Source organism: Lichenostomus cassidix, chromosome 24 (assembly GCF_008360975.1).
Source record: "Lichenostomus cassidix isolate B80296 chromosome 24, HeHo_3.0, whole genome shotgun sequence".
Lineage (NCBI taxonomy): Eukaryota > Metazoa > Chordata > Aves > Passeriformes > Meliphagidae > Lichenostomus > Lichenostomus cassidix.
This window is the reverse complement of record NC_139504.1, coordinates 4,490,533-4,509,001: the sequence shown is the minus strand read 5'-3', so window position 1 is coordinate 4,509,001 and position 18,469 is coordinate 4,490,533. Positions and strand designations below refer to the sequence as shown.

General features: G+C 46.6%; 1 protein-coding gene across 2 annotated transcripts in view; it reads left to right on the top strand.

The window, feature by feature from the left end:
- The window catches only part of POU2F3 (POU class 2 homeobox 3), a 38,804-nt gene extending 23,680 nt beyond the window's left edge, over nt 1–15,124 (top strand). For both annotated transcript variants that reach the window (XM_085081778.1, XM_085081779.1), the window contains 10 exons: nt 4,209–4,313; nt 5,368–5,470; nt 8,201–8,283; nt 8,377–8,559; nt 9,245–9,386; nt 9,945–10,081; nt 11,596–11,757; nt 12,893–12,959; nt 13,370–13,502; nt 14,604–15,124. In XM_085081778.1, the coding sequence (XP_084937904.1) occupies nt 4,209–4,313; nt 5,368–5,470; nt 8,201–8,283; nt 8,377–8,559; nt 9,245–9,386; nt 9,945–10,081; nt 11,596–11,757; nt 12,893–12,959; nt 13,370–13,502; nt 14,604–14,643 (1,155 nt within the window). In that variant the 3' untranslated portion in view covers nt 14,644–15,124. The remainder of the gene's footprint in view (nt 1–4,208; nt 4,314–5,367; nt 5,471–8,200; nt 8,284–8,376; nt 8,560–9,244; nt 9,387–9,944; nt 10,082–11,595; nt 11,758–12,892; nt 12,960–13,369; nt 13,503–14,603) is intronic.
- The last annotated feature ends 3,345 nt before the right edge of the window (nt 15,125–18,469 follow it).

Genomic DNA, 18,469 nt, shown 5'->3' with positions numbered 1-18,469 from the left:
AGGCAAAGGGATTTGGGGCAGGGTGAGGCAGCCCTGCTGTGCTGGAGAGCATTTTGGGGTGGCTGGGAGGGTTGTGTTGGTCCTTTTCAGCGTGGGGCAGGAGCTCCAGACCCTCTGTGTGCACCTGATCCTCCTGTTCGCTGTGCTGGGAGTGAGTCAAACCCCTAAACTCGGTTCTGGCTGTGAGATAAGCCAGATGTGGGGGCAGATAAATGTGTTTCAAAGAGGTCACCGGTTAAATGGGAGCTTCACAACAAATAGGGTTGTCTTCCATCTCCCACTGAGGTGGTTCCTGCCTGATAACTGCTGCTGGAGGAGAGCTGGGAGAATTGCCAGGGCTTGGATAAGAGAGATCCAGAGGATCTCTGGATTTGGGGAGAGCACTGGAGGCTCTGAGGAGGATGATGGAGCATTGCTTATGTCACACCAGGAGGATTTTGGGGCTCCTTTGGGGTCTGATAGATAAGGGAGATAATTAAGATTATCCCTAAACTGGAGGGCAGCAGTCAGTGCTGCCCAGCCAGGGGGATCCAACCATCACTCCATGCAATCCAGCACTGCTCAATCCAAAGGGAATAGCAACAACCAGAGCTGCTCAGGTGAATTTTCCAAACTTCCCAGCTTTCCACGGCTCTGCAAGATGTCTGCAGGATGTTTTCACGAGCCGAGCGTTTGCCAAAAGTTCACAGATCAGTTACAAAACAGATGTACCTTTTTTTTTTTTTTTTCCTCTCCCCTTCTTCCTACTGGTAAGGAAGAGTTTGTGCAGTAATTGCAGGCAGGTTGGGAGATGTTTTCTTCATAATTCTCCTTCTTATGAAATGTTTATGAAACACCTTCCACAAATCAGTTACGCAAGCAGGCTCCGGAGCTTTGATCATTTTCCATCACCCTCAGTGTGTTTCTTAGTTTGTTTTGCTTTTTGTTTTCGTGTTTAGGCCCGAGATAGGTAAGAAACCATCCATCCTCACAGATGTTCAAGCCAACTACAGAAAGGACTCTCTTTCCACCCAGTCACCCTTGCTGTGTTTTTGGCTCGGGGGCTGACCCTGTTCCGAGGCTGTGAAAACATCCAAACATCCACTTGGGATTTGCAAGTGTGATTCCTGCCGTGTCCCAGAGGAGCTGCTGAGCCTCCAGCTGCCGTTAGCTGCTCCCAGCCCTGCCCTGGGAGCCTGGAAGGTGCTTGGGGATTCACAGCCAAGAGTCCCCAAAGCTCAGGGTGTTTGCAGTCCTGATCTTTTGCCTGCTAGTTTTTCCGTGGAATGGTTTGGGTTGGAAGGGAGGTTAAGGATTGTCTCATTCCAATCCTTGCCATAGTCCGCCAGACCAGGTTAACTTTCCTTAAATAGAATTTCCCAAGTAGAATTCAGTGGGAACAGAGTCTCTCAGTGAATTCTCCTTCCCCATTCTCCATCCATGACCATCCCATAAAACCAAAGTCCTGAGCAATCCCAGTGGGATCTGCTCCTGGTTTTACCCAAATTGCTCACTTGCAGTGTTCCAGCAGATTTCCCATCAAATACCCACCTATGGTGAATCTGTGAACATTTCATAATTTAAACCTTTTTTTTTTGGTTCCTCAAGGAAAACTCTTCCCATATTTTGCAGGCGTTTTCTGCAAATCCAAGGCAGATGCACTGGGAAAGGAGGAGGCAACTCCTCCCCTCGTTTCATTAATTCGAAATTTACATTATTTTAAGGGAGTCTCATGATATTTGAGTGGCCTCGCCCACAATGTGTGTGGTTTTTTGGGGTTTTTTGGGGTTGGTTTTTTTTTTTCATGTACACTTGGCAATATTGCCGGTTTAGCCAGGGAACATTAAAAAAAAAATAAAAAAAGAAGGAGCAAGATTTGCATAAACCATCCCCAAAGTTTTGGATAGAGCCCGAACTCCTGCTAATGAACAATTAGCCAGCTGCAGGCCTGTCGGGGAGAGGAAGAGGAGGGAGAGGTAAAACTGAGCCTAAACCCAATGGAAATAGGTGCAAAAAGGGGGGGAGAAGGATTTGTCAAGAGCAAACCCCAAGTTCCGCCCACTGCGCAGGAGGGAGCCAGAGAATTCCAGGGCCGGGGGAAGGAGCAGTGGGAGATGTTGTTGTTTTTAAATCGGGAGCGAGTCCTTTGCCAAACCCACCTCCCGTTCTCCCATCGAGCCGTGCCGGGATGCAGCTACACACCCCTTTCTCCCTGGAGCGCCGCCAGCTCGTCCCGCTTGGCAGCTGGAAAAATTGATTTCAGTTTGGAAATGGCTCGTGCCTCCTCAACACTCCATTCCCATTGGGATCACAGCTAAGGCAGGAGCCAGAGCCTGGCGCCCAGAGACTTGGAAAACTCGCTGGTTTTTTGGGACTGCTCGGCCTTGGATGAGGAGGACACAGATTAACTTTTTTTTTTTTAATTTTTTTTTTTTTTTTTTTGGCTCCGATGGATTCTTTTTAATTCAAAAAAACCATCCACAAATCCTGGAATGACTGGATGGCTCAGGGGTAACGGGGTGTCCTCCTGAGCCTTTTTGCCTGACGTTCAGTGACTTATCGCTGTCGATAGCGATCGAGAAGATCTTTCCACCTGATTTTTTTTTTTTTTTTTTTTTTTTTGCCCTGCCAGGCTAAGAGGGATGATCATGCCAACCTGAAAGGTAGGAAAGAGCTGGAATTCGTAGCATGTCTACCTCTTGTTGCAAGGAGCTGGGATTATTGCAAAACGAGTTTCGGCGGTGTCCAGAGCTGGAGCTGTAATGAAAGGGGGTGTTGTAATCACCTTCCCTCTGTGCACCTTCCAAAATGCAGAGGGGAATGTTGCAGCTCCTTGCTCTGGAGCTGTTGAGCCTCTTGTGATCACTTTTCCCCCTTTTCTCCTCTTTTGGAGATCCTTCAGAGCTTGGACTCGATGATTGTAGAGTATCTTCCAACCGAAATTATCCTGAGTGTTTCTTAACGGGCAGAAAAGTTCCTTCAACCCAAAATGTTCGCTTGGGATGTTGTTTTGAGTTGGATTGTTTGTCCCACTCTGCTGGCAGGAGGTTTCAGAGCCCAAATTCCCATCAGTGGGGCAAAGACCCTCCAGATCTCTGGGAGGTTTTGGGGTTTGGAAGGGATCTGATGGGATCTGGGGATGTTCAGTCCTGGAGTCAGGGTGAGCCTGCAATGAACAGGGATTTCCAGCTCTGTCCTTTGTAGAGTCCTCCTGGTTTTTCCAGTTTTTGGGAATTAGAGGCTCTTCTCGCTGCGATGAGGAATAATCCTCATTCAGGGTGTTCTCATGCTGAGGAAGAGTTTGGGTCAGTCTTTTCTTGGTGAATAGTTCAGTGTGATTTACCTGTGAATGGACACTCCTCACATAGCTCTCAGGAATTAACCCCAAAAACTTCCAGAATCTTCCTCTCCCTCCTGTGCCAGTCAGCTTCACCAAAAGATTTCAGCTAGGACAATAACTGGAACAGATTTTAATTATTTTTATTTTTTTTCAATGTAGTGGCAATGCTAGAAATGAGCATGGAGGCTATGGAATAAACCAGAAAAAAGATTCAGTTCTGGTCCCTGGGTGCATTTTTCTCTAAGAATGTGGATTTAGAAATCATTCTTTTCTTGTGGAGCAGAATCTTGCTTGACCATTAAAGTAGCTCAAAATGACCACTGGGCAAAGGGCTGACCTGTGACGTTTTCCAGTTCTTTTTCCTCAGTTTATAACTGAGGAAGGAGGTTTTCCTCACAATTTCTTGTTGCTTTTTGGTAGAAATGGAACAAATGCATTTTGGAGTTCTGCATTTCCAAGTCTGGGAGATTGCTCTGCTTGTTTGAGGTCTTTTCCTCCATAACCTTTCCTTTCCCTTCTCCTTGTAGCATTTTCTGCTCCCTGCAGGAACAAAAATGAGAGTTTTTCCATGTCCAGCCCTGAGTGGTGATCTGGAAATGGGAATTGCTTCGTGTCTTCATGAAAACTCCACAAAAGGCTTTAAACCTCAAAAAGTTGCTTAGAAAATGGTTGTTTATGGAGCAAAGTGCCAGCCTGCCCTGGGCTTGGCAGAGCAGGAAAACTGTGCAGAGCAGGAGTGTGGAATGACCACGACTTTCAGCAATGGAAACAGCTGAAAATCCCCAGAGAGTGACTTTTCCAGCCTCTTGGATCTCACCTGCTGCTCCTCCTGCTCATCCCTCCTCTCTGCTCCCTAATTCCACAATTCCTTTGCTTTTTCTCCCCCCAGATTAAAACGGAGGACCTCAGCGACTCGTTGCAATCTGCCATCCCCCCTCGGTCAGGTCACCTCGTGCAGGGATCATCCATGATGCCAGGGAGCCAAATCGCAGGGGTGAGTGCTCTGGCTGCCCCAGGGACCCAGAATTGGCACTGGACAGTGAACAGCAGGAGAACAGGCTGCTCCTGACCCTCTCCCCAAACCCCTTTGGCCACTGGCACAAGGAGCCTGGGGTGAGGAACATTAAATTGGAAAAGTGAATCCTCATTTTCCTCCTCCATTTTTCCTCATGGATCCACAGGTAGACTGGACAAGTCCTGGGATGAGATCTCTGAGGGTTTGCTAAGCAGGGAAACCACACAATGGTCAGGAAATGCCTTGGATTGGAAATAATTGGAGGCTGAGACAACACCGTGGGGAAGTGTTTGATAGTGTTTGCCCTGCTCTTCCTCATTCATGGGTGGCTGGTTAATGCCATTGTTGGAGATAGGATTCCAGACGAGATTAACTCCTAATCTGAGCCACTTGTTTCCTCAAACTGATTTACACCAGGGAAGAAATTAATTCCTTCAGGGAATTTTTTTTTTTGCTGAGGTGAAAAACGTGGAGTTTAGCACTTAATTCTTGTTAAATTCTGCTGGGAGTTGGATGCAAGAAAGCCACATAAATGCTCAGCATTCCCTTCCCTCATTCTTCCACAGGGTATTCAGATCCATTGTACAATTTAGGGATTCTTCAATCTCCCCAAATCTTCAGAACAGTTCTGTGGGAAGCAGAGTTGGTGAGCTGGGACAGTCTGCTGCAATTTGCTGGGTGATTTTAGGGAGTTCACTCTGGAAAGACATTATCTGGAGGAAACTGCAATCCAAGAGCTCTCACTGTTCTAACAAGCAGGGTTTGATTGCCTCGGAAATGTCATTTTCAAGAGTTAACTTTTTTGGGGGAAAGCAGACAATTCTCTGTATACACAGAATTCTTCTCCTACGCCTGAAACTTTTGGAACTGCAGCTCTCCAGTACAAAAATACACAAATTCAGCATGGATTTTGGGGGTGGTGGGTTGTTTTTTTTCCATAAAAATACACAAATTCAGTGTGGATTTTTGAGAAGGAGCTGCGTGAGGAGCGGAAATCCCTGATTTTTATGATTCCTTTTGCTTTTTCCTGCAGGACATGAGCTCTCTGCACACCCTGCAGCAGCTGGTGTTGCTCCCTGGGCACATGCAGTCAGTCCCCCAGTTCCTTCTGTCTCAGTCTCAGGCAGGACAACAAGGTAAGAGCAAAAAAAAAAAAAAAGTAAAAATGGATAAATATTTAGGCAAAACCTCCCTTCTCATGGATTTATTTTCCCAGTGTGATGCTGCCTCCTCCCACAGGGATGTTTCCAGGCTGGGATGATCCCAGATGGATGTGGAGCATCCCGGGCTGGAGATGCTGGTGACACCTGAGCCTTGTGCGCTCCACGAGTGCCACCTTGGGGCCAGGCAGGATTCCAGCCGGGAATTCCGGACACCTCCTGGTTTTCCTGGGGAGCAGAGCCAGCCTGCCCCGGCTCCCTCCCACTCCTCATTAATCCCAGAGAGCTGATCAGAGGTCGAGGTGATCCCTGCAGGACAGCAGAACAGGTCTGACTTAGCCAGGAGCAGCTCTGGGATGGGAGAGAGGTTGGGATATTCCATAGGGCAGGATGGTTCTCCCTGCTGGGGGAAATCACCTCCAGGAACACACTGAGGACTGGAGCCACTGTTTAAGACAGTAATTCTGTAATTCTGGTTTTACCACCAATATTTTTACAGCATTTTTCCCAAAACAGGGGTGTAGATGGAGGATGTTTTCTGCTGCTCAGGGACAAAGTTAGGTTTTGATCCATCACCTGGCAGATCCAGGGGGGACTTGGATCCTTTGCTGGTGTTCTTGATTTATCCCAGCACAGAGCTGCCTCTGCATGAACTGAAATTCAGAGCTATAACCTTAAATCTCTGCAGCTTGAACCCACTGATTCACACACTCCAAAAGCCAAGTGGGAAATTTATTTCTTCTTGACAATGTATAAATCCTCCTCTCTGCCAAATGATGCTGAGTGATGGATAAAGATACTTGATGTATATTTACAAACAATTTTGAATTAGTTTGTTTGAAATATGGTCAGGGCAATCTATTCCTTGCTGTCTGCTTTTATTCATGAATAATAAACATTCTGCAAAGCAGAACTTGCCACCTTTTATAGATTAGAATTTATCTGTTCAGTGATATTTTTGGGCAGCTTGTTTGGCTGTCACCCTTTCCAGTTCCAGGCTTGACCAAGACAGGCTATTCTGGATTTTTGTGCAGGAACATTTCCATTTGCATGGAGAATTGCCAGTTTTTAATGATCCTTGGCCATGTGCATTCACAGCCAGTGGGGAGTGAAAGAAAAGGCTCAGGTTGGCTTTGTGGAATTTGGTTTTGGTTCTACACGAGTGGAGTGCAGAAAACAGGCAGAAAATATTCCTGAATTGTCCCTGGGGAATATCCTGAGTGTTCCCTGATTTCTGAGTGTGGATTTTGTGGCCAAAGGGCTGAACCTTTCCAAGAGGGACATGAATTGGAGTTTGGGTTGAGTTTTGAAGCTGTCAGATCAATTCCCAGCTCTGATTCCTCATTCCCTGTGCAGCACCAGCCCTGACCCACCCGAGCTGGGCTGGGAGAGCTCTGTAAAGCTGGGAATGAGCATGGAAATCCAGAATATTGCCACTGAAATCTCCATCTGATGGAAGCCCAGCCTCCAGCTCAGCCATCAAACAGGAGATTCCCGAATCCAAACCCTTCCTTTCCCCAGCAAAGGTGTTCAATCATGATTTTAAAGACTCCAAATGACAGAGCATCTGCCATGGCCCAAGGCAAAGCCATTGCAGTGATTAATTACCTGCCCTGGTGAAAATGTGCACCTCATTACCAGCCTGGATTTGAAATTCTGAGTTGTTCCAGCAGTAGGGAAGGTTTATTCCAACCCCAGCCTGAGGAAATAAATGGGATAGAGAACATCAGATCTGAATTAAATAAGAAAAGGCAGAAAGAGAGAAGGAGGGGGAGTGATTGATTCTGGAGATTATCTGTTTTTGCTTTTATTAGCAGAAGTCCATAAATTTCTATGGATTTCCCTGTAATTGTCAGTTATAATCAATTAAATATATTGAGTGCTCTGAGCAAGGCTGTAAATCCTCACTAAATTCTATAGGTTTCACTCACAATGGACTTGATACCAACTAAATTTCCAGGGAACTACACAACCTAATCCTGTAGGACATTCCCTCTAAGAGATATAGGCTTGTGCTTGGCAGTTTGTCAACCAAACAATTACACACTCTCCATAAATCCCAGTTTTTGCTGGGTTTATAGATTTGCCTTCTCTTTTCCTTTCATCATGTCGTGTCAGCTGCTACGTCCTTAAAGAAATTCAATTTGTTTGAAATACAGTAGGGCAGGAAAGAAAGGGTCAGATGGCTTCCAAATGACACTGGAAAATGAAATGTAGAATGGAGAGCAGAGTGGGAGGGTTCACGAGATTAACTGCAGGATCAGGGGGTTTTAACAAGATCAAGTGGCTGAAAGTTGGAGTCAGGAGATCTTGTATTGGAAATAAGATGTCGATTTTTCTAAGAGCTGCAATGATGAAGATCTCTCTTCCTGGGAGAGATCCCCAGGAAGGATGTAGGAAATTCTCTGCTGCTTGGCACCTAAAATCAAGATTTGAGGTGTACAAAATCCCTGAGCATGCTGAGTGGCACTCAGGGATCAGCAAATGAGGTATTTCCCTTATATCATTATTGTAATAATCCTTTCAGGCTAAAAAACCATGGAAAAAACCTTTTCTTTCTCCTAATCCAGCTCAGAGCCAGACACTTCCCCAGTGGCTGAAATTCTTGTATTTTGTGTAAGAAATAACTAATGGAGCTTCACACTCCAGGCTTTCCCGAGGATGTTCATTGACCAGATTTGCCTCTTTATTTTTTTTTCTCCCCAGCTTTGCAGCCAAACCTCCTCTCCTTCCCTCAGCAACAGGGCAGCCTCCTCCTCTCCCAACCCGGGCCCAGCCTGGCATCCCAGGTAACAGCACACTGCTGCTCTAGGGAGGGCAAACAGCACAGAAAATGGTGTATTTTTCCGTTTTGGTGACTCTTTTTGGGGTTGTCGGGACAGGCTGTGGGGCGTTCTGGCCTCCCTGGCTCCTCGGTGGAGCCCCACCTGGATGTCCCCCAGCATTTGCAAGTGGCCAAGCACCTGACGCCAGCAGGAGCCTCCGAGGAGCCCAGCGACCTGGAGGAGCTGGAAAAGTTCGCCAAGACTTTCAAGCAAAGGAGGATCAAGCTGGGCTTCACACAGGTGAGAGGGAGGGGTTTGGGGCAGAGGCTGGGTTAGGTGAATTCAGATTATTTTGCAGGATTCCCTTCTAAACACTTGAGGACACAAACCCTTCCTAACACCTCATTGCTGTAACCTCATTATCTGCACCTTCTCCAGCATTCAGGGGTTTGGGGCAAATTCCTAGGGGGAAAAAATCCTCTTTTCTGGCAGGCAGGTGCTGGGAACAAGGCTGAGTCCATCCTGGAAGCAGCCTGAGCAGGGGGCTAGAAGGTGTGAGGTTTCCCTGCACTCACTGGGGTTTGGGCGTCACTGGCAGGGTGACATTGGCCTCATTGCCACCACCATAATGTCATTATTTGCACCTTCTCCAGCATTCAGGCATGTGGGACATATTCCTGGGGGGAAAAAATCCTCTTTCCTGGCAGACAGGTGCTGGGAACAAGGCTGAAGCCACCCTGAGCAGGGCTCTGGGAGCTGTGTGGGGTTTCCTACTCTCACTGGGGTTTGGATGTCACTGGCAGGGTGACATTGGCCTCATTACCATCACCATAACCTCATTACCTGCCCCTTCTCCAACATTCAGGGGTGTGGGGCAGATTCCTGGGGGAAAAAAAAATCCCCATTCCCTGGCAGACAGGAACTGGGATCAGTGTGGGGTTCCCCACTCTCACTGGGGTCTGGATGGTTTTGGTGTCCCCAACAGGGTGACGTTGGCCTGGCCATGGGGAAGCTCTACGGCAATGACTTCAGCCAGACCACGATCTCTCGCTTCGAGGCTCTCAACCTGAGCTTCAAGAACATGTGCAAGCTCAAGCCCCTGCTGGAGAAGTGGCTGAGTGACGCAGGTGGGTGACAGCGAGGCAGAAATGCCACCAGGAGGGGAGAACCTCAAATCCATTCAGCTGGAAGAGGATGAGAAGGAGCTTGTGGATGCTCAGGGATGAGCCCAGGTGGGATTGGGGAATGAAGGATATCCCTAAGAGGGGAATTCCCAGGGTTTGGGGTGATGTGCTGTGCTGAGCTCACAGCAGCCTCGTGCTTCACCCAACCCTGCAGGATGTCACCATTTGTCACCCTGGTCCAAAGGGTTTGGTCACGACATCTTCATCTGTGTGAAAAGAAATCATTGGGAAAGCCCTGGTCCATATCAGAGCAGGCTGGGAATCAGGCTCACCAAGGAAAAATGGGGTGTGGATTAAAAATTAGCACTTCTATTCCTTCCCCAGTTTGGAAAACATCATTGATGGATTTGGGGCAATTTCCATCATCATCAGAGGGAGGATCCACAATGTAGAAACAATTCATCTATTTTAGAAGCTGCCTTTGCTTCACAAAAACTATGTGGGAATGAAAATAACTCCTTCTCTTCTCAAATATCTCCTTTTCCCTCCTTCTTCCTGCAGAATCTGCTCCTTTGGACTCTTCCATGAGCACCCCCAACTCCTACCCCTCGGTGAACGAGATGTTTGGACGGAAAAGGAAGAAGAGGACCAGCATCGAGACCAACATCCGCTCCACGCTGGAGAAGAGATTCCAAGATGTGAGCTCAAGATGGGATTGCAAATCTTTCCATCTCTGGGGATTTCTCCCTGAGTTGGGCGTTTGCAAGGCTGTGGTGGCACTGAGTCCCCTCAAGAAAAGAGGTTGTTTTGGGGTTTTTGTTTCAGAGCAGGTAGAAAATGCTTGAAGGAGTTGCAAGGAAAGTGTTAAACCCAAAGAAATTCCTTAATATTTGAGAGTAGGTTAAAAATGCTTGAAGGGGCTAACAGGAAAAGAGTTTAACCCCAAAAAATTCCCAATTATTTCCTTGGCAAATGTTGTTTTAAGGGAATTACAATTTTAGTACCACATTTCCCCATTATCACTCCCTGGGCCAAAGCTGATCTCTGCACCCATCTCTTTTCTTTCTGAGTTGCAGATGTGTCCCAGGAGTTCTGTTAGCCACAATACTCCAGAACTTGTTGCTCCAAACATTTTTGCTGAACTCATTCAGAAGTGGAACCCTTCCACTTTTCAAGCATCAACAATTTCAAGAAAAATCACCACAGAGCTCTAGCAGAGCTTTAATCAGCAGGACTAAACCATCCACTGGAGATTTCTCAAATCAAAACTGATTCTGAGCTTCTTTTTTCTCGGTTTCTCCCTCATACCAAAACTCACTTAGCCATCATCAGGTCATCCTGGCTCCTCATTTTTAGCTGGTAGAAGGCATAATTTGTAGTGGGAACTTTATTTTGGTAGAAGACATTATTTGTAGTGGGAACTTTATCTTGGCATCTCTGCGCCAGGTATTTTTGATATTTTCGAGCTTCCACTCTGATCAAACCCCCACAGAGCGAAAAGGAATGAAAACAAATGACTCAGGAGGCAGGGTGGCTTCTCTTATTTCCATTTATAGATGAGGAAGAGGAACCAATGGCTTTTCTGGGCTCTGCACCCAGAGCTGCTGTCCCCTGGGCAGTGACAATGCCACCAGGTTTAGGTGCCCCCAACACTGATTTTGGGGCTGTTTAGGTCAAAAAGGAGGGGATTTGTGCACTAAGAGGGGCAGGAGTGATGTGACTCACCCCCCCTGACTCTGGGAGAGCTGATGTGGAACCAGAGGCACTTTCTGCTTCACAGGACATCATCTCTCACCCAAATATTTACCCTCAGCCTCCTAGGAGGTTCTGTCCCCTCCCCGGTTCTCAGCCAACCCCACCCTCGTCCTTCCAGCACCCAGCGATGCTCTTTGGGGCTTTTTTAACCCCTCTCTGGGGCTTTTTAAACCCCTCTTTGGGGCTTTTTTAACCCCTCTCTCGTGCTTTTTTAACCCCTCTTTGGGGCTTTTTAAACCCCTCTTTGGGGCTTTTTAAACCCCTCTTTGGGGCTTTTTTAACCCCTCTCTGGGGCTTTTTTAACCCCTCTCTGGGGCTTTTTTAACCCCTCTCTGGGGCTTTTTTTAACCCCTCTCTGGGGCTTTTTTTAACCCCTCTCTGGGGCTTTTTTAACCCCTCTCTGGGGCTTTTTTAACCCCTCTCTGGGGCTTTTTTAACCTCGTGCCTCTCTCAGCAGAACCCCAAGCCCAGCTCAGAGGAGATCTCGTTGATAGCAGAGCAGCTCTCCATGGAGAAGGAGGTGGTTCGGGTTTGGTTCTGCAACAGGCGGCAGAAGGAGAAGCGGATCAGCTGCCCCATGCCATCCCCCATCAAATCACCCATCTACAACTCCAGACTGGTGAGGGGCTCAGGGTCAAACCACTTGGATGGAATCTCGCTCAGAACGTTTATTTTTATTCCGTGGATTGAAAAACTATCGACGGAAATAGAACAATTAATTCAGCGATAATTCTATTTAATGAAAACAGTCGAAAGAAAATAGAGGTTTCCTAAAAGGAGTTGATTAGTTTAATTGGAGGATAATTAAATGAGGTTTTTTTTATCCCCAAAACCTTTTTCTCCTGAGATTGATAAAGAAAATCTTTCCAAAGTTAATGGAGTGTGAGGATTACATAGACTGACAGCAATTTAGCTGCATTTCTGCTGGTTCATTGAAGAGCTGCCTGGTGAGTTTGACATTTAAAAGCGGCAGAAACCTCCTCAGGAGTGGGAGGCAGAGTCTGTGCTCAGCAGCAAGATTTTATCTTCAAATCCTCTGAGTTTTTGAATCACCCATCAGAAGGCAGGCAAACATCACAAGGGGTTTGGTTGCTGGTTGCCCAACCTCTTTGGTCCCCAAAAACAAACCTCAAGTGCTGCTGGCAAGCTGTGGACTCCCAGAGCAGGAGCTGGGTGAATAATTCCCCTGGGACTGCTGCACAAAGGCTGCCCTTGCTCATCAGCCTCAGTAATTAACGCCCCAGGCTAATTGGGACTGCAGCTGCCAAATTACCAATTGTCACCTGAGGATTCAAGTCCCTGAAGGAGATGGGAATTTTGCACCCAAGACCAGAGGGCGTTGGGAAGTTTCTGCCTGAGGAAATCTCATTGGAGACATCCAAAGGGTGGATCTTGGGGCTTCCAGAAAATTTGATAATTTCGGCCTTTTCCATAGCTGATCCATGAGTTTAGATGGATGTAGAGAGTGTCAGGTGCATGAAATAGGAACTCTGGTTCCTTTTCATGCCCTTGGATATGGAAATGGTGCTTCTCCACCGGAGTGTAAATAGAAATGTCAGTGAAAAAAATACAAATATGAATTAAAAAAAAAAATAGAAATATCAGTGAAAGCCACAGAGGTGGGTGAGAAGTGTCCCTGGGAGTCAGCACTCTCCAAAGGGGATGTGAAAGGAGCGCAGTGATGGGATTTATATATATTTTTTATAAATAAATGGAATGCCAAAAGCTCACCATTTGCCTCTGTTCCTGCCTAGGTCTCTACCTCAGGGTCCTTGGGGCCCCTCTCGGTCAATCCCGTGCACAGCACCATGCCTGGGACTGGTGAGCCTTGGAATCCTCCCTGCCCTCCTCCCTCTGCTCTGCTGCTCCATTTCTGGGTCACTTTTGCAGGATAATCCTCTTTTACACCCTTGGGTTTGGCTGGGGAAAGTGTCCCCATGCAGGTGGGATAAGAACAGCTGAGTCTTCCTGCTGGGTGGGATAAAACCATGGAAAATATGGGGAAATAATAATTCCCAGGAAAATCCTAGGCTGGGATGTTTGGGAGCCAAATAAAGGGTGGGTCAGTGTCAGATCTCCTTGGAGACAAGAAATTTCTGGAAATAGGAGCAAAGAACATTCCTGCTGTCCCCAGGGCTGGGAATCAGAGGAAAAATGGGAGGATTTGGTGGGAAATTCAGGGCTGTGCTGGGCAGGAGGAGGAGATGCTCACTCTGCTCTCTCCCCCACAGTGACATCCTCGTGCTCCCCAGGGAACTCCAGCAGGCCCTCCTCCCCTGGCAGTGCCCTCCATGCCAGCAGCCCAGGCACAGCCCAGAGCAACTCCAAAGCTGCCATGAACTCCTCTGGCTTCAACTCTTCAGGGTGAGAACCTCACAGCTCCCAAAAACCGACCCAACTGATCGAGGGGCTGGGGGGAAAGCAGTGGGGTGTTCAGGAAGAACAGGGAAGCTCTTGGAGATGCCAAAAATGCAGTGTGTGAAGTGTCATTAGTGACCTCCCAGGGACAGGGTGGCATTTTTGGGGTGTCCTGTGCAGGGCAGGAGTTGGATGAGGTGATCTTGGTGGGTTCCTTCCAGCTCAGGATATTCTGGGATTCCTGGGATGAAGCTGTTTTTCTGCTTGAAAACCAACAGTCAATAGAGTTTTGCCTGAAAAACTGCGCTGGTTCAAAAAAAATTGAAAAATAAAAACCCAAAGTGATTAGGAACTCTGTCTTCACCTGACTCCTGTGTGAAGGAAGCAGAGGAAGGTTTATTCTGCTGTTCCTGCTCGGATAACCTCTCCACAGGCAGTTTTCTCTCCTGCAGTGCCACCCAGAGACCTCTGCTGGCAGCAGCTCTTCCACAGTGGCAGAACAAAGATTATTTTTTTTCCTCCTCTACCTCCTTTGAGATGCCCAAACATGTGGGCTCAGAGCCTTTTACTGAGGACTCTCTGCACTTGTAATTTCTGCTGCATCACCTCAAGGATGCTGAATTAGGAAGGCAAAAGAGCAGAAAGTGTCACCCACAGCTGCTTGGGTCACCCTGTGCCATCAATCCCCCTCCTCTTGGCCAGGAAGGACTTGAAATCAGGAAAATCTTGTTCAGAAATAAGGAGGGTGAGCTCCCTGTAGGGTGTGCAGAGACAAAGTAGGGTTGTAAGGGAAATGAGGATGATTTTTACTCCAAGGGGAAAATGTTGGGAGAAATAACAGGCAAAACAAGTATTAAATCATGTTTTTAAGTAGAATGGTAGCTGGAAATTGGTAGTGAAGGGCTGAGGGGTGGATTTTGTGTAGTTTGTCTTTTTGCCTTGTGATGTTATTTGTGGATTTGATATTGGGAACTTTTTCTTTACTCCTTTCTGTTTAACTTAGCTGTCCTGTCGTGTTTTTTGTTGCTGTAAGTGCAAATTTTTTTGTTGAATGTGGATTTTAATGACTGGTGAGTTAAACTTATCCATGATTTGTGCTGCAAACAGATCCTGGTACCGATGGAACCAACCTACCTACCTCCACTGATCTGCCTCCTCCAGCCAGGGGGAGAGGAACTCCAACCCACGGACCAACCAACCAACCAACCCCTCTAGGAACCTCCCTGGGGGCCTCCAGTGCCTTCCAGCTGCCCCCCGAGCCAGGGACCCCCAGCAGTGGCACTTCCAGGGACTCACAGTGCAGCCACCACCTCCCCAGCCCAGGAGGTGACACCTCCTGTCCAGCTTGGGCTCCTCGCTTCGCTCTCCTCGCATGGCTCTGCGCTTGCAGCTCTCCATCCCCGTGCCAGGAATTCCTCTCTGCCCCTCCCCAGAGCTCCCCGAAAGGAAGGAGGGTCTCTCCTGCTGTTCCTGTCACGCACACTCCCCAAACTGAGCCGAGGTTTGAGTTCATTTCACCGCAGCCCTGTGTGTCCGGATGGGAGATTTTTGGGGTTTTTTTTTTTTTCCGCTCCCGATCCCCTCGCTTTGCGCCTCCTGCTCCCTTTTCCAAAGGTGCTCTTTGTTCTTCCCCCGCCTTGCCCTGTTTTTCTTCCTTTTTTTTTTGTTTGTTTTTGTTTTTAATTAAGTATTTTAGAGCCTTCTTAATTTTTTTTTCCTTTTTGAAAAAAAAAAAAGCCAAACAAAAAAAAAAAATTGTCTTTTGCAAAAATGTCGTGTCCAGGTGTTGTTATTATTGCTCCCTGTGGAATCCTTGGGGGAAATTCTGGTTCCATGAAATGGAATTTGTGTTGATTTGGTGGGATGAGAGCCTTGACCTTCTCTTTTTAATTTCATTTACTTTTTTTTGGGGTTTTCTCTGATACCAAATAACAGCACCCTGTTATTGAGTTGTGTGCTGCTCTTTGAGCTCTAAGGAATTTATTTTCTGCTCTGCGTTTTTCTGATCACGTTGTATTCCTTAAGGTTGGAGTGTGCTTGGGAATTCCAGGAGATTCCAAAGGAAAAGTCAATTTTCACAGCCTGTCGTCAGGAAAATTGAGGTTACTTTGCAACTCTCTGCCTGGGAAGAGGCAGATATTTAATTTTGTTGAAATCATACAAATTCTTGTTTGTCTGTGATTACAAGCAATTAATTCAGTGGAATTAAAGTCAATGAGTATCTGAGTCACAGACTGTAAATAGACATTTTTGAGTAGTAATTTGGGGGTTTTTATTTCTGATTGCTTTTTTTCTTCCTAGATAAATATGAGCCTTTTTTTATATATGATTTTTTTTTTTTTTTTAGTAAAAAATATCCTTTGTCACTTCTGGGAAAAAAAAGTTTGATCAGTTCTGTCTTATCCTCCTCACCCAGTCCTGTAGGGTGAATTAGGGAGTTTGTGGAACTTAAAAGTTTATCAGCTGCTTTCACACAAAGTATTGAGCCATCCATTCCCACTGTACACAGAATTTGTTCCTCAGAGTGAGGTTTGGTTATGGAAATAGGGACTGGAAAAGATCAGCTAACATTTCTCTTTTTTTTTTTAATATTAAAATAAGTTTTTGTTCTGTCACAAAAAAAGGGAGAAACTATTTCTGCTTTCTGGATTCCCCCATTACTCATTTACATCTAACTGAAATAATTTTATCATCTCTGGTTTTAGTGAAAACATTAAAATTAAATGAAACTTTTTTCCCACAAAATCTCTTGTGATTAAAAAAAAAAAAAAACCATGTTGGGAAAGTGAGAAATGTAGATGGGAAGAGTTAATTTAACTCTCCTGGCTGCCATGGCACAGGGCTAAGACAATTCCACTCTTTCATTTTTCCTTATTTTTAATTAATTTTGGCTTCTATGGATATTTAAAGATCAGCAGATGAGAAGAACAAATTTAAACCACCAATGTGAACCTTTGGGACATTCAGTCTTATTTCACTTCCTGCACAACTTGGACAAAGGACTTGATCCCTGGTAGGAATGGTGATGAAAATCCAATTTCCTCCTCCCAGTGCTCAATTTGGGCTAAACAGGAGAGTTCAGGGAATGATGAACATCCCAGCTGATTCTCCTGCCAGCCAGCACAGAGGACATTTATCAACCCAAACCTCAGCACAGCTGTAGTTTCCAGCTCATTCCTACTGTGAAAATCTCAAATTATTTCATAGACTCTAAGCAATTATTGCACTGATTGTCTGCATAACCTTGGCCTTCACATTTTCCCCAGTAATTCCTGCATCACCTCCTGGGAGCTGAGCTGTAATTTGGGTTTTACCCTCAGAGTCAGGTGACATGGTCCAGACTTCCAGAGGTTTGTGAGCCTCTTGGTCAAAAGAGACCAAAAATAATGTTAAATCAGCTATTTCCAATAATAAATTTACAATTTACTCTACATGCATGTGCTCTGAGAGCCTTGAGAAGATAGAATTAGAGCCAAATCTGGCTCTTAACTGCCAAGGATTATTCCATTTGCTTCTCAGAAATTCCTCCACATAATTTGCAGAAATTTTGGAATGGCATTTCCGAAAGCTGGGAGGGAAAATACCAATGTATTAAAAGCTGAATAATGGTAGCTGCTGGTGAATATTTCTGCTGAGCTCAAGGCCAGGCTGTTCCAGGTGTTGTGCAGACACATCCTGAGGGTTGATCTCCTCCACAAAGTTTACAAACACCAAGACAAATCCATGGATTTATTGATAAATTCGGCCTGAGTGGGAAAACAAACAGCAGCAGTTTATTCCACAAAAAGCTCTGGTTGGAAAGGAAGGAGTTTCATTCCCCTGCCATCCAGGAACACTCCCAGTCTCACAGGAGAGCATCTGAGGGATTTCAAATAAACAGAGCAGGAAATTCCAGCTTTCCAGGATGGAGAGTCACCTCCTGCAGCCCCAGAGGAACAAGGCAGGGAGCAGTTGGTCCCTGAGAGAACTCAGTGACCTCCTGAGCTGGCAGCAGAGCAGCTCCTGTGCCTGAGCAGCTCCATGCTCTCTGTGCTGCTCTTCTCCAGGGAAAAGAGCTCCTCCAGCCTTGGGATGAGTGACACAAACCCCAGTGACACAAACCAGCAGTGAGTGCAGAGCCAGCTGTCACCTGAGTCACCTGAGAACACCTCTGTCGTCCCATCCCCATCCCTGGGGAGTGTAAGGGGTTCAACCCCACTCATCTTTTATTTTTCTCTGTGGTCTGCTCATTCACAACTGCACTGGCAGCCTCAGACTGGCAGATGGACAAATATTCCTGACTTCTCCCTCTGCTGACAGACACTGCAGCAGATATATGAATTAATGATGACTTTATTTCACAGAAGGGGCCAAAATGCCAGAAAAGGAGAAGAAAACCCAGCAAGTTTTGTCTCAGATATATGAACAACCTATAATCCATGATCCAGCTAAAAGAATATTTGGATGTATAACACAGAGGAGCATCCTGTGGAGTGCAGCACACCCAGCAGAGCTTAGAGACCACCGAGAAAAGTTCTTGTCCTCTCAGTGGTTTCACTCCCAGCACAGAGCTCTGGCTGTAGGAAAGGTTTGGCTCGTTTGGGGAACACAATGTGAGATTTTAGAGTAAATCGAGTCACCAGGAATGCCACAGAGCTGACAGCAAGCCGGCTGGCAGGGCTTGCAGGAAGCACAGCCCTGTCCTGGTTACTCACTCCCTCCTAGCCCTGAGCTTGGCCCCGGCTCAGCTCCTGGCTCACTCATCCTGTTCTGCACGTTGTGTGTCACCTCTCCCTGAGCACCGAGTGTCCAGCGCCACTCCCAGCCCCGCGCCCGAGCTGGCCAACCCCTCTGAGTCCTGTGTCATCCTCCCTCCCTGCCAAATCACAGCACTGAGGTGTCCCTGCACACCCACGTGGTAGAAAGAGTGAAAGAGGACTGCAGGACACTCAGAAAAAAAAAAAAAAAGTAAAAAAAAGGGAAAAAAAAAAAAA